Source organism: Macrotis lagotis, chromosome 4 (genome assembly GCF_037893015.1).
Source record: "Macrotis lagotis isolate mMagLag1 chromosome 4, bilby.v1.9.chrom.fasta, whole genome shotgun sequence".
In the NCBI taxonomy this organism is placed as follows: domain Eukaryota; kingdom Metazoa; phylum Chordata; class Mammalia; order Peramelemorphia; family Peramelidae; genus Macrotis; species Macrotis lagotis.
In genome coordinates this window covers 120,903,950-120,920,442 of record NC_133661.1, presented here as the reverse complement: position 1 = coordinate 120,920,442, position 16,493 = coordinate 120,903,950, and the positions used below count along the sequence as shown (strand labels likewise).

At 36.6% G+C, this 16,493-nt stretch overlaps 1 protein-coding gene across 3 annotated transcripts in view; it reads left to right on the top strand.

Moving 5' to 3' along the window:
- The window catches only part of CEMIP (cell migration inducing hyaluronidase 1), a 230,394-nt gene that overhangs the window by 124,643 nt on the left and 89,258 nt on the right, over nt 1-16,493 (top strand). For all 3 annotated transcript variants that reach the window (XM_074234002.1, XM_074234001.1, XM_074234000.1), the window contains 4 exons: nt 5,415-5,564; nt 6,541-6,679; nt 9,299-9,535; nt 15,019-15,198. In XM_074234002.1, the coding sequence (XP_074090103.1) occupies nt 5,415-5,564; nt 6,541-6,679; nt 9,299-9,535; nt 15,019-15,198 (706 nt within the window). The remainder of the gene's footprint in view (nt 1-5,414; nt 5,565-6,540; nt 6,680-9,298; nt 9,536-15,018; nt 15,199-16,493) is intronic.

Sequence of the window (16,493 nt, the reverse complement as noted above, 5' to 3'; positions counted from 1 at the left end):
ACTATCATTGTCTTCAAGTTTAGAAGTGATGGTTTTCTTCAATAAGTTCAATGTGTTTTTCTCATATTGTCACTTATAATCCTTATAACATCAGAGAGCTACAGATAGAACATGGTAATGCATTGTGGAGTGCATATGAATGCAATTCAAGCCTTTGAATTAAAGTACAATGTGGAAGAGAGATTGGATATTGTTTGGCCCCAGATGGCAGAACCAGGAGCAATTGGTGGGAGTTGCTAAGAGACAAATTTGGACCTGATGTCAAGAGTATTTAATACTGACCAAAGAAGAAATGGGCTGCCTCCAGATGCAATGAGCATCTCTTCATTGGAAATCTTTGAAGGAGAGGCTGCAAGATCCCTTGTTGGGAATGGTTTGCTGAGATCCCTGTCACCTAAAATTCTATGATTCTACAAACATTCATTAAGCACCTATTACCTGCAGGGGACCAGGCCCAGATATATAAAGACAAAAAAACCATTTTCTTCTCTAAAGGAGTCCTTCATTCCACTGAGGTTATGGGGTGGTCAAGATATGACATGTGTGGAAAGGGAAGAGAAGAAGTCCCTCTGGGCTACTTCTCTGTCACCTGCTTCTGGATCTCTAGGATATGTGCTATGTGCCTGTTTTGTCTCTACCTCCTACCTCTCCCTAGAATTCTAAAGGTCTGAGCCTCTGTCAACTTTCTTGATCTAATCACTGACTTGTTTGACCTGTGGCCTCTTGCCTAACATCAGATGTTTCTGCCTTACCCATGTACAGCCTCCTGAGACATACAACTGTCTTGAATTTATTAATTACCTATTATATACCAAGCACTCTGTTTGCACTCTCATTTAATGAGATAATATGTAGACAAATAAGAATAGTACAAAGATAATGGAAGGACAGAACGTTTATTACAGCTATACCTTCCACATCTCAACTTTCCCATTACAATTCCAATGTAGTGCAGGTCAGCATGAGAAAAAGGGAATTTTGGGGAATTTTGTGGAAGCCAGAGATGACATGCGAAGACCAGCAGATAACACAGAAAATGTGTAGAAACTCAGAAATACATAATAATGACACATTTTATCTTTAAATGCCATAATAATTCAGACTTCTTTCATATGAAGACAGGGCTAAAATTTTTTACTGGATTTTCTAGGTCATGGGGGAGTACCAATGGCCCTACCTCTGTGGAAAGGATACCTGTTTTAGGAAGGATCATGCAAGAATTGGCACCTGAAATGAGGTGTGAAGAGATTAGGATTCTGAGAAGTGAAGATGGAAATTCATTTCAGGGATTGAGGATAGCTGATGCAATTTGCATAAATTTTTAAACTTCTTTTTGGTGACTTAAATGGAAGCAAGTAACTTTGAAACTTTAGTTAACTGAGAATATCACTGGGCTGATTTATGTAGTCTCTGCTGATGTGATTTAACAAAATTTCTTCAAAAACTTCAAAACTTCATTTCTTTTTGGTATTTGGGGTGAAGAAATAAGATTCTTCCCTGATCATTTCTTGATGGATTGAGAGTTTCTCTCTTGCTTTTGAATTTCAAGCTTCTTAAAAATGGCACTTTGTTCTTTTAAAATTAGGGATTGGTCAGATTCAGTTGATTTCAATAGTCTCTGAAATTCCTTTGAACTCTGAGATCCTGTGAAAAGGACAGCAAACTCTTCATGTCTACAACACATCACACACTTCTGTGTCTCTGTCTCTGTCTGTCTCTGTCTCTGTCTGTCTTTGTTTCTCTTCCTAGCAGTCTTATTCTCTGTCTCTGACTGTGTCTCTGTTTGACTCTGTTTGTCTGTCTGTCTCTCTCTTTCTCATAGTCTATCTCAGATTCCAGAGATAAACAGAAACTAGGTTATGAAAACTTGACCTCTATTCTTTGTCTAAAATGGTGTCTTGAAAGTTTAATGCACTTGAAGCTTTTGTAGTTTAATAGTTAACTAAGACTTTTAGGTCACTTTATTATTGATAACTGAAGTTTGCATTATGCTTTAAGGTATGCAAAGGAATTTATATATATATATATATTATTTCATGTGATCCTCCCATCAGTCCTGTGAGAGAAGTGTTTTAGATTTAATGTCTTCATCTAGCAAATGAGAAAATAACTTGTCCAAGATCACACAGCTATGACCTGTCAGAAGTAGTCTGAACATCAGTCTCTCCAGACTCTCAGTCTATTACCCTTTTTACTCTACCTCTGGCCTGAAAAAATGGCAGAAATCCCCACAAATATTTCACCAAATGTGCTGCAGATCCATGCCTGGAAGTCATTTAATAACACTGAATCTGAATCATGCAACGGGAATACCAAATTTCCCTGATGGAGGGTAAGCATCAAGGCTCAAAACAAAAAAAAAATTTCCACTCAAAGCTAAAATGTCAAGGATATTTGAGGAACAGGAATATCTGTGGTGTTAAGGCTGACTGAATAGAATAAGAGATGGATGCTGTTTGCCTTCTCCTTAAACCTTACAAATAGGAGCATATTAGCCTCATGGGTTAATCTGAGAATAGTTTCCCATTTGACCTACAAGTTGCTGGGCCATGTCTGAACTTCTCCTTCCTAGATTATAGTTGGGGAACTTCTTTGACTATCTGAGTTAGGATTAAATGAATCTGGAATGAAAAACACTGTCTCTGGGGCAGGATATATACTATATACATGAACAGTGACTCATTGGTTTTGGATAATTGTCTCAGTTCTGTCTTGATAGAAGGGATATGTGAAGATCCCTCTCTGGGGCATTGTTCAGGTCTCTAGTTCTATTTATGAGACTGAAAGCAAGCTAAGAGTACGGTCCAGATTTAGGTCAAACTATGAATTGTCAGTTTTCTTTTCACAAATTCCCTAGGGGAGAAATAGTTCCTGGGATTTCTTGCCATTTTTCCCTTTACTTTTCTCATCTTCTGGATACTGCAACAGAAATAATTTTCTCGAACACATCTTGGCAGCTTTGCCACATATTTGGAAAGACAATATTATTACATTAAGATAAAGATCCCACTGCTGAGCTAGTCTGCATTTTCCATTTGATGACCACTAATATGAATCCCTCTGAATTTGCAAAAGCAGAAAATGTTTCATTAAATTTCCCCTGAATTCAACTCCCTCCTTTTTTTAGGATTTTGCAAGGCAATGAGGTTAAGTGACTTGGCCAAGGCCACACAGCTAGGTAATTAAGTGTCTGAGGCTGGATTTGAACTCAGGTCCTCCTACTCCAGGGCTGGTGCTCTATCCACTACACCACCTAGCTGCCCCAAACTCCCTTCTCTTAATGAAATAATTTGAGTCTTAAATGGTAGCTAGGGTTTCCAGGCTGATGATTCTATCAGGTCCAGTGATTAAGTTTAAGTATAGAAGAATGGATTTTGATTCTCTCTCTCTCTCTCTCTCTCTCTCTCTCTCTCTCTCTCTCTCTCTCTCTCTCTCTGTCTCTCCTCCAGCCCATACTCAGACTATATATACACATTACTCTTTAGAGACCCAATCACACCATATATCAATATATCAATATGGGGTTTTGACCTGCTCTATTTTCTGACCTGTACCAGTTCAAACCTCCATAGGCAATCTGGTGGTCCCCCATTCTTGGGGTATCATCTTATTGATGCCACATTTAGTATAGCCACTGGATTGACTTAACCTACTGCCATCCAAAACTCCTGAGCTCAAGAGAGCCTCTAGCATCAGCCTCCTTTGACAGGAACTATAGGGATGTACTACTTTACCTGACCAAATTTGCTTGAAGTTATTATCTGTGCACACCTGTATCTCCTTAATAGAATGGATGTTTCTAGAGGTCAATGATTATTTTGTTTTTGTATCCCCAAGCACCTACCAAAGGGTCTTACAACTAGCATGAGTTTAATAAATGCTTTTTGAAATGAGTTCAATATAAATTGAGTCAGCATGGAGTAGTAGTCAAAAAACAAACAAACCCTGGCTTCAAATCTTTTCTCTGATCCATATGGACTGTGTGTCCTTGGAGAACTCACAACCTTTCATGATCTAGGCAACTTTTATAGCAATAAGTTGCAAAGTTTATTAATATGTTGCCAAACTAAATTGTTAGAATGAATTTTTCCCCAAGGGTTTCCTATGCTAAAAAAATTGAATAATAGATTTGACTTGAATGTGATCTTTCAATTCAAGTCAGGTATGTGTAGGTTTAGGAGGAGAAAGCATTATTATATGATGCTTGGGACATGGTTTGAGGATGGACTTTATGTTTAGAAATGACTAAAATATAAATTAAGGCATCAATAAAATTTATTTTAAAAGAAAAAATAAAAAGTAAAAGGAGAATACATCATCCAATCAGTTTCACTATCAGGGACAGAGTTGCTTTATTCTAAAGGGCTGAGTCCAACATATAGTATTTATTTAAGGACATCTTTTAATTACAACATTCACATTTACTAAATGGGACTGCATTCATGAGGAAGTCATGAATAAAGCCTAGTCTCCAAAGCAATTATGTCATTCATGGCAAAAGAACCAGACTGAGCAGACCTGGGTTCTAGTCCCAATACTGTGGGAATAGACTAACAAACTATGGAAACTATCTCTAGACCTCACTTTCTTCATCTGAAAAATGAAAGTAGATGATTTAATAATATTAATCATAGTTGACATTTTATATGAAACTTTAAAAGCTTTATTCCTTATAGTAAACTAAAAAAACAAACCCTAAGTTCCTATAGGTGATTCCTTTCACCCATGAGCTTGTTACTGTCCCTGTTTTACTTAGTGTAGGGCTATTGTTCAAATATTTATGGACAGGAATTTTGTGCACTGCTAAAATAATTAGTATATATTGCTATTGTTTCTCAAGTTGCTTCCAACCTTCTCTGTCTATGCTCTCTGAAGTAGGAAGTCACAGAAACAAAAGCTCATGAATTTAGAGCTGGCCTCAGAGGACATGAAGCCCAACCCCCTGGTTTTACGAATGAGAGTGAGGCACATAGAGGTTAAGTGACACAGCTAGCAAATTTTTGAAGTCAAATTTGAATCCGGAGATTCCTGACTAGAAATCTAGTATGTTGCAACAAGTTATTATCTGGGAATTTATGATAACACAAAAACAACTGCTTGGGAAGTAGTATCTTCATTATGGCCAATATTACTTTCCAAAGAACAGAAGGATCCTTAAGAAACAAGTGAGATAGGTTCTAGTTCTAGCATTTAACTTGCCTAGAAAATTGGAAGTATCTTCTTTTGAGTTAGATTTACCATCTGTAAAGTGAGGATTATTCTGATGCTTCTCCCATTTTGTGGGGGTGGGGGTGAGTGGTGAGGATGAATTAGGGTTTCCCTCCAGGCACTTTGAGCATTTTGAAGATAGGCCCATATAGAAGAAATTGGTATTTTATGGATTCTGGATAAATAGAACTTCCTTTCATTTCTAGGAGCATTAGCAAACTGTCCTGACCACAGCCCTGACTTACATCCCTGGGCCCCTGGCCATGATGAAAATCATCGTGTTCACATTGGTGAGGGCAGAAGACTTTTGCTCATATCTTCAGCTACAGTCCACTCCATCCACATTACAAATGGAGGTAAGCTTAAAGTATTCTTCAGCAAGTCCCCTCCTCTCTTTTCCTTCCCTGCCTAATATTCCCTCTAATAAGATAGAGAACTAGGACAGTTTCTGCCATGTGTTCAGATAGAACAAATAACACATGTAGTTAGCAACAGTTTATTATCAATCAGAGCAGCTGGTTCTCAGAGCTAATCATCAACTCTGTGCAGTCCAGAACTGGTTTATAGCTTGTCCTTGTTGGAGGTTTTGCAAAAATAAATCATTAGTGAAATGCTTACTGAGTCTGGTAATTTCCTTCCTAAACAATTTCTCTTCCAAGCAAAGTGGATGATAATAATCATATTAAACAAATGTGATGCTACTTATAGGGTGTTATAGCAGCCAGGCATAATGATGACCCTCTTATTAAAAAGTTCTATTTCAACTTCTGTCTGCAATACATTTGATGTGACCATAGAAAAGTCATAGAGTGTATTAGTGCCCTGCTTTAAGGTTTAAATAACAGAGAAGTTGCTAATCTTCACTGTTAGAGGGAGTTTGTTTTTTTTTTAATCAGGAGATCTATAATACTAATGAAATCACAGGTCTAAACCAAAGAAAAGAGGAATGGAAGTAAGACCAAGTAAGAGAAAAAATACTTCTTGGGAGAACATTCCTGAGAGCTTACATTTAAATCTTGAAGGTACTTGAGAAGTCATTCAGTCCAACCTCCCCCTCTTGTTACAAATAAGGAAACTGAGGTCCAGGGAGGGGAGTAGTTTGCTCACAGTCATGCCATAGTATGTCTTTCTGCACTCTCTTCCAGAAGATCACATTTGCTGCTAGTTTAGGTTTCCAGCAATTTATTTTATTGCCTTAGGTCTTAGTTTCCTCACCTATAAAATGAAGGGGTTGGACTAATTGACTTCTCAAGTGTCCTCCAGCTCTCAATTTCTTTTATGCTCATCTCCCCACATTTCTGCTCAAACGTCACCCTGTTTCTTCTTGTTTAGGAAAACTAGTTATTAAGGATAACACTGGGCCAATTGTTTTGCGGACTCGACATATACTTATTGAGAATGGCGGAGAAATGCATGTTGGGAGTGAGATGTGCCTTTTCCAGAGTAATTTCAGTATCATCTTGTTTGGAAGGTAGGTAAATAGACTTCTTGGACTGCACTACAATTTTAAATTGGATTTAAGGGAGAGTTCTGAAAAAGATATGATGGGCTCCCTTCTGCTTGGGAGAGATCAGCTATAAAAGTCTTCAATATCTCAATACTTTGAAAAATCCACAATTTCATCATTGCAGATATTTCCTCCATTAACCCAGACAACAATTCCTTCATTTTGTAGGAATTTATTCATTGATCCAGATGATGAACCAGAGGTGATTAACAACAACAGCAATAATAACAATAATCATAACTGTGTGTAGAGTATTGACAATAAGCCAGATCCTATGCGAAGTACTTGGTAATTATGATCTCATTTAATCCTCACAGTAATCCTGGAGGTGGATGCGATTGTTATCCTCATTTTTACAGTTAAGGAAATTGAAGCAAACAGAAGTTAAGTGACTTGCCTAGAGTCACAATACTGGAATTGAACTCAGCTCTTCCTGGCCCCAGACTTCCTGATTCCTGGTCCTCTATCCACTAAACTCCTAACTTCCCCAAAGATGAGAAGATGAGCCTCTCTCAATATCTAATTTTGTTCTTGGGCGGGATTGCTTGGCTCATACTCGAAACCTTCTCAGATCAATGAGATCTAACAAAATGTATGCTATAGGGGCATAAATTTGAGAACCTAAGTTTTCAAGCCATGATTAGTAATAAAAGAAGTCATAACTCCCAAAACCAGGGGAACATTGTATACAGAAACAGCAATATTGATCAATGAAAAACTATGAATGCCTTTATTCTCAGTAATAAAATGATCCAAAACAATTCTAAAGGTCTAATGATGTAGCATACTATCTTTCCAGAGAATGAACAGATAGTGAATGAATACAGACTGAAGCATGCTGTTTTCTCTTTCTTTCATTCTTTTTCTTTTATTTAAGTCTTCTTGACTTATATGGAAATGTTTTACATAAAAGAGAAAGAAATCACAGTTCTTGCCTGATGACGAACAAATAATCAATCAATAACTACCCCATAAACACACCAATCAAATGGTAGGCACTACCTCAGTGCCAGGATAAAGATATAATAAATAAAATAATTTAAATTCACAAGCAACTTTTATTCTAAAGTAAGTCACTGTAATGCTGAAGAAATGTGTAATTCACAAGTAATTTTAATTTCTATAACCTTAGGTGCCATACTTCTTTAGTATCTTCCAATTATGGTCTAATTTATGGAGACTACAGTCATTCAAAATACCCATTATTTCATTATGTTCATTCCTCCAAGGATCACCTCATCCACCCTTAATAGGCCATTTTCATACCAACTTTCTGGCAATGAATATTTAACATTTAACTGGGTGGGTTCAGATCAATGATCTTTCATCAGACCCATATTGGAGGACATTTTAAGATCATAGTGATAAAGTTGGAAAGGAAATTGAAGGCCAATTTCTCTAACCCCTTCAATTTACAATGAGGAAACCAAGGAAATTTACTCAAAGTCACATTGGTAGTAGTTTTCAGAGGAAGGATCTTAATGTAGATCCTCTGACCTCAAAGTCAGAGTTCTTTCCATTGTACCATAGTGAGACCTGCCAGAGATTTCATCCAATTTTTATAATTATAGCCTTTGAAAACCCAGAATTACTTCAATACAACAGTGAATCATCAAAACAGGATTTTTAAAAAGGGCTTCATAAAATTGGGAGTAAAATAAGACAAAATTTAAAGGAGTGAAATTTCATTCCACTTGGAAGATCAGCCCTTTAACTAGGGCATAATCCTTAGCATATGACAGTTGTGTGCTACTAAACTTGTATTCTATTCATAATTATGATGATGATGATGTTTGTCCTTCATTCTCAAAAACCACCATGACAGAAGGGAGGTGATACCATGACAAGCAGGAGAATTGGATTTGAGTGAGAAGGTAGTGGGCAATGTCACCAGTCTCAGTTTCTCCTCCAGAGTCATCTGGGTCCAGTGGCCAGAAATGAATCAGGATGACTGGAGATGGTCCTGGATGGGAGACAATCAGGGTTAAGTGACTTGCCCAAGATCATACAACTATTAAATGTCAAGTTTCTGAGGCCAAATTTGAGCTCAGGTTTGCCTGATGCCAGGGCTGGTACTCGACACTGCACCACCTAGCTGCGTGTGTTATATTCAGAATGCATGGTAACCAAGGTACATCTAGTACCAGAGTTATCTCAGAAGTTCCATTTCTGATAAATTCCCAAAATTGTGCCTTGCACTTTGTAAATGCTTTTGATTGATTATCTACTATTTGACGCATTCACTAAGCTGTGGGAAACATTTTATGTTCTGAGAGTAATATATCATATATGAGTACTTTCCTTCAAGTCAATACTTTGCTCCTCAGAAAGTCCCTGGAATAATTTCTTAATGATCCTGAGTAAGTCACTTAAAAAAAAACCTCTTTGTTCACCTCAGTTTCCCCAAGTGTAAAATAGAAATAATAGTAAAAGTACCTGCCTCACAAGACTATGAGAATCAAATGAGTTCGGAAACGTGCCTGGCACATTCCTGACACATAGTAGGTGCTATGTAAATGCTTATTTCCTTAATGATTTAATTGTTAAATCCAAGTTTGTTTTGGCTGTTGTTTTTTCTCTTAGAGCTGATGATGGCAGTGAGTCTGACCATTACTATGGACTAAAATACATTGGAGTAAGTGAAGGTGGAACTCTGGAGATGCATGGACAAAAGAAGCTCTCCTGGACTTTTTTGAATAAGACTCTCCACCCGGGAGGGATGAATGAAGGAGGTTACTACTTTGAAAGGAGCTGGGGCCATCGTGGTGTCATTGTTCATGTCATTAATCCCAAACTTGGTACAGTCATTCATTCAGACAGGTATGGTTTACTTGAATATTTATTTTTTATACAATGCCCCATCCTTACCTTAAATTCAGTGTTAAGAATGTTCTTACTTGAGTTCAATTTTCATCACAAAGACATGCAGTCTCATAAGTTTTCTGTGTGCCTCAATTTCCCTATCTGCTGTTAGGAATCAATCTTGAAGTTATTTACTTAATGTACTATGGAAACACTCACAATATCTTACAAATGTGTTTCTTACTCATTACAAAGACATATATAGTATTTCTTTTTCTCCTCACTACAAACCTAGGATTGCAACAATTATTCTTCCTGTTTTATAGACCAGGGAATTGAAATCCAGAGTAAGCCATAGGTTGGAACTTGAACCCAAGTCTTCTGTTTCACCAAATCCAGTGCCCTTCCAACTTCATTTGTTTTTTGTTACTTATCTAATGATCCAGCTCTCCTTAAGCAAAGGCATGTGGTATCTACCTCCTAATATGGCAGCCTCAGTAAACCTTTTTTAATAGAGCCCTAGGTGTCTCCCATCAGTGACATCTATTTGGACCCCATTAAGCAAGTCTCTGATCTCAGCCTATGAACAAATGTCAAAAATGAGAGTCTTGTCTTCTGCCCATGTCAAATCAAGTCAAGTAAGATCAACAAGAATTTATTAAGCACCTACTATGAGCAGGCACTCTATTAAGCAATAGAAATGCAAAGGAAGACAATAAAAGTCTCTACTCTCAAGGAACTCATATAGTTGCCCTATTTTTAGGTATCATTGTGAATTAGTAAAAGTTATAAATGGTATTGATAAATCCTCTAATAGTCAGTAAATCACCTCAAGTTACATATTTTGTTTTTCTTAGAAAACTGAAAATTGTTGAAGTGATCTGAAACATTTGATTTAATGATACAATAAAATAATCCCAGAGTCAAATGGAAATTACTTCCAGAAGGGAGAAAAAGTGAAAGTAGAGTAAGTGAAAAATACACAATTTTTTTAAAGGAGAGAATGAGACCAAGAGAGAAGAATTTCCCAATGAGGCCAGATAGAGCAAAGGACAGTTACTCAGTTATTATCCCAAGAAGCTCCTGAGTTGCCACTTAATCAGTTTCTCTTTAGTTGACTGTTATTTATGATATAAATATGGATAGGGCATTGAGAAACAGAGGTGTATATTTAACAGGCCCAAGAGAAAACTTTTCAAAATTGGGAGAGGAATTGGACCTCCCTAAACCAATAGAAGGTTCTAAAGGAATCATTAGATATGAAAAGGGTCTAAGAAAAAATTATGATCTGCAGAGAGAGTCAGATAGTATGCATGTGGCTCAAGTGTCCATTTTGATGAACATTCTAACCAATATCAGAAAGTCAATTTACTATGGGAGAAAGTGGATAAAGATATATAAGAGAGGGAAAAGACTTCAATAAATAAAATGAATTCAAAGATTTTTGCCATAATCATTTATAAAATGATAATAATAACTGACATTTATGTAGTACTTTAAGGTATGCAAAGTGCTTTATCTCATTTATCTCCTTATACCAACCCTGAGAGATAGGTGTTATTATAATTCTCATCGATAGTTAAAGAAACCGACGCAGGCTATTATTTGCCCAGAGTGACAAACACAGTGTCTGAGATTTGAGGATTTGAATTCAGGTCCTCCTGTCTCCAGAGGTATCCACTGTACCACTTAGTTGCCTGAAGTAGATGGGGTAGCAGGGCAAGATGAAAGGAGTGGAGAAATTGTCCAAAGGGAAAAAATAGTCTTGATACCCGTTTTCATAAAAGGAGAAGAGCAGATGAAGCATAAAACTTCTTGTAATATTCAGTTAGATGATAAAAGCAGGTACAGCAGATGAGAAAATGAGAAGAGAAATAATGAGAGAGGCTGCAAGGGAATCAGAATAGTCATTGTGAAATGGGATATTATAAGGGAAGTCAATGAGTTTCAAGAAAAGAAAGTTAATTACTAAGGTTGCATGCCATTGATGAAGAAGCTAAACAAAATGAGCACATCTATTTCTCACCTGGATGATCTTCTGGATTTCATCTTGTCTTCTGGAATCTCATAATCCTTTAAGATTATATGCACTCTAAAACTCACACCAACCTCTTCTATATCCCTTGCTCCTCGGATTCCTCCCTTCCTCTGAATGGAGAAGGTAGAAGGGATGGGCAATGGAGAACCATTCCATTTAAGGAAGGTACCCAGGGCAATCATTTTATCATTTCCCATCTGGCTAACCTGGATGGTTGCACTCCTCTGGAATTCATTTTGCCCCCATGCTGGATATCCTTCTCCCTTTTTCAGATTCTTTTAAAACTTTTTATTTGTTTATTTATTTTTCCAACTAGCTGCAAAGATAGCTTTCAACGATCATTTTTTGTAAGATTTTGAGTTTTGCTGTCCTCCTCTCTCCCCTATTAGAGAGCAATCTAATATAAGCTATGCATGTATAACTATGTTAAATTATTATTAGTCAGGTTCATTTTATGCATTGTCTGTGCATATGCCCCATTAGATTATGAGATCAGGGACTGTATTTTGCCTTTCTTTGTTTTCCAAGCACTTACACATAGCAGTTGCTTAATTATTTTATTGCTTGATTGACATAAGAAAAAAAGTCATTGAAGGCAGCATAGTGTAGTAGTGAGTCCACCAAAATGAAATCCCTGGCTCAGCCCCTAGTTACATTAGTGATCTTTGATATCTCAATCTTAATTTCTATCTCTTTTAACTTCTCTGGGTTTCAGGTGCAAATTAGAAAATTAAGCTAGAAATGATCTTTATGATTCTTTGCCTCTGTACAGTATTGTGTGATTTGGCAAGACTGACATTGGTAACCTTTGAGAATACAGTTTTTATAGTGTGATGGGGGGCAGAATGCAAATTGTTGTCACAAAAGCTTTGATGAAACTCTTCCAAGTTCTATGGTGAAAATGTCACATTCTTCAGTAGAAGGTACTTGTTTTTCAGAAAGCAGTTTGCTTTAGAAGCAATTTATGATACAAGAGATGATCTTCATGGCATAATAGGGAGGCAGAAAGGGTAGGTTATAACTGCTCTTTTGCCTTTTGATCTTGGACAAGTCTTTTTTCCCCAACCTCATTTTCTCATGGTTTTTTAAAATGAATGCTATATGAGGTAATAATTTGCAAGCTGCAAAGTGCTTTATAAATGTAAGGCATCTCTTTTACCATCCAGTAATGAATTAAAGTAATACTAAAATAAGCAATAGTAAAAATCTCAGTGAGTCAATCAAAAAATGTACTAGAGATATAGCAAAAGACAAAAGAGAATTACCCTGCTTTTACCAGATGCTTTTACCATCTAATAGGGGAGAATATCTGTTGGGAAGAGGTAGAAAGTGCTCTCTTTCTTAAAAAGGGATATAAAAAGTTACTTCTTTCTGACTGGGGAGAACTGTTATGTTTTCAGTGATATGCAGAAATTTGACCTTGTACTTCTACTGGGTAAAGGAGGGATTTTGAGGAGGCTGAAAATGGAGGGACAATATTTTAATGCCAGTCTAAAATTCTCAAAGGTTCTAAAGTCATGGGAAAAGCTAGGATGCGTTAGAAAGGAAGCATTTTAAAGTATTTTAATCATGAATGGGATAAGACCATAAGGACAAGGGAGAAAGGTACCAAATGATATATATTTTTTCTTTAAAAGTTTGGTCTTTTTAGATTTCTCTTTATCATAATATTCTACAATACTGCTTGACTTATTTTAAAAGAATTGAGTTTTTGTTGTTATTTTCTTTTGTCTTTTTTTTTTTTAAAGAAAAATAAGCTTATTTCCATCTCTGGCAAATTGCATCTATGACTTTTCATGTGAATAAGGCACCTGCTGCCACCTGGTGGCACCGTCCCCTAATTTCAAGCAAAGTACCAAAATGGACAAAATACTCTGAGTTAAACTTTTCACTTTACAAAACATTAATTTTAACAGAGCTAATAATGAATGATAAGGGGGGAAGAATTGGCTTTAGATATATAATTATAGGAGTCTTCAGGGTGAAAAGTAAATTAATTGGTTATTAAATAAAGGAAGAATAAGTCAGATGAAGGCCTTTCACCCCCGTTGGTCAGACTTAAACTAACTTGAAGGCAGAGGAATATAAGCCAATAGAAAGGAATATTTTGAAGATGCAGAAAAAGAAGTAGAGAAAAATGGAGAAAAAAATCCTCATGAGCTAAGAAAGGATTGGATTAGGGTATAAATTTAAAGATAAACATTATATTGGAATATTCACCTTTTTTATCTTCTCCTTTAGCATGGAGTAGTGGATAATGAACTGTCTTAGAGTCAGGAATGCATGCTCTTAGGCAAGTCACTTATCCAATGTTTGGGTCAACTCTTTTTGTTAAGATAAGTTGCCAACTTGCACTGGAAGAGGAAATTTTCTCATCTAGGAGTTCTTCCTTATAAATGAAATTATCCCATTTTATAGCCAAAGATCCTAGATTCTGCTTTTGCTGTCCTACTTTCTATAAATCACTTCAAGAACCTTATGGATTTTCTTTTCATAACATTTTCTAAGTGAGACTCTATTGTGATAAAATGCTTCATTTATCCTCTTAAGATAAGTTTCCAGTGTTCCTAAAAATAATAATGCTGGGGACAATAGGATGTCAGAACTGGCTACTTCTTCTTGAGATCATCTAGTCCAATATTCTCATTTCACAGAGGAGAAAACTGAGACTCAGGAGGTAAAGGGACTTTCTCATGCCCCCTCAGCTTAGTGTTAGAACTATGAGTAGAATAAGGTTTCCTGAATCGAGTTTGTTTAGTGTGCAATCATGTCTGACTCTTTGCAAAGATATTGGAGTGGTCTTTGCCATCTTATTTTACAGATGAGGAAATGGAGGCAAACAGCTTTAAGTGACTTGCTAAGTCTATATGTATCTGAGGATAGATTTGAATTCAGGAAGATGAGATTTCCTAAATCCAGTTCTGGCATTCTATCCTCTACACTACCTAGCTTCCCCTGAATCTAATACAAAATATTTTTCTATTAATTTAGGCTCAAGAAGTTCATTGGAGGGGCAGCTAGGTGGTACAGTGGATAGAGCACTGGCCCTGGAGTTGGAGGACCTGAGTTCAAATCTGACCTCAAACACTTAATAATTACCTAGCTGTGTGATGTTGGGCAAGTCACTTAACCCTATTGCCTTGCAAAAAAAAAAATAAAAATAAGTTGAAAAAAAGTTTATTGGAATGGAATGGAGAGTTTTTTTCCCTTTTGGACATTGGAAATAAGAGTCCCCCCCCCCCCCACCTGAATACTCATATATGAAAGAGACCATGAATAGTTTCTAAGTTTAAAAAAAGTCTTTCACTATGCATTCCTTAAAATTCAGTTTTTTTTTGTTATCAGTGAACAGTGTGCATTCCTGTTCTATAAGCTATAACAATATAAATTCCTGGACATTTGGAATTGACCTGCATAAATGTTTCTCATTGCTCAGAGTCCTAACTTTTGTTCTCTTTTTTAGGTTTGATACTTACAAATCCAAGAGAGAAAGTGAACGTCTGGCACAGTATTTGAACACAGTGGCTGATGGCATGATCCTTTCAGTGGCTGTGAATGATGAAGGATCTCAAAACCTAGATGACACGGCCAGGAAAGCCATGACCAAACTGGGCAGCAAACATTTCCTGCGCCTGGGATTTAGGTATGTGTCCATTCTGCCAGGAAAGCAGGGGACAGAGCTCTTATTATGTATGTGATCTTCCCCAAGACTCCGAATAGCACAGTCCTTTCACATGGAAAACTCACCTTTTTATAAATAGCACAGCCTTTCTGGCAAGTCTCCTGATACACACACACACAGACACACACACACACACACACACACACACACACACACACACAAATACCCATATTTAATAGCAAATTAATATGATCCAAGCACATTGCAGATTCACATTGAGCATGAAAAGTAGCCTGGATAAATTATAGATTAATAGTTGGGAAGACCTGGGTTTGAATCCTACCTAAGAAATTCTTAGCTGTGTGACCTTGCATCAAAGCAAGACCATAGACTTTAAAGCCAGGAAAAAAAAATCTTAGAGGTCATTTGGAAAGAGGGGGAAACTGAGACCTATGGAGGTTAAATGATTTACTCAAGGACACACAGAAGATATATAGCAGAACTGGGCTTTGAAAAGTTCTTTAACTGCTATAGCACCTTTCACAAAATATTCCCTCATTCACTAAATCACATATGTAATGTTTCCTTAATAAACATTTCCTTAATAAGTTATGTGCCAAACACTGTGCCACCAAGGGAGATATAAGACAGATCTTCTAGGTCTAAATTTAGATCTTTTCCTACTGAACCCTACTATCCCCAGATACAGAGAAATTTACATTTCTATCCTTATAGACACATAACTAAAGCTTATCTTTCTTTTTTGTTAAATATACATTCAGAATAGTTCCATGCTTTGAGGATTGGCAAAAAAGTTTGTTTGGAGATTATGCAAAAAGTATTTATTCAGTGAAACACAGTAAAAAGCAGGCCTTATATGTAACTTGCCATGCATTATATTTACCCTTCAGGTTGTAAAATATCCTGTCTGTGTATTTTGGCATGTGACCTGACATTGAGAATGTTCACTGTTTATCCAATGATTGCCACAATATTTTATCTTTGGCTTGAATTTCATCACTTTTAAGTTAGAGAGGGAATCTTATCCTTTAGACACCTGGAGGCCACCATCAGCATCCTTCCTACCCCTTCCATGATAAGCTATAGACATGGTGACTTTCTGAGTCAAGATCAAAGGTCTATTACTAGTCATCAAAGGGAAAGACCTTGAAATAATAGCTAAAAAAGAGGGTAATTCCATATAATGGTGCATTACCTTTGAAAGTTAAAAGATCATATACTCAGACAGGTATTATGTTTTTGAAATGATTAAAGTTTGAATAATGATAAAAATAATATTTGTTGTTTAGAATCAT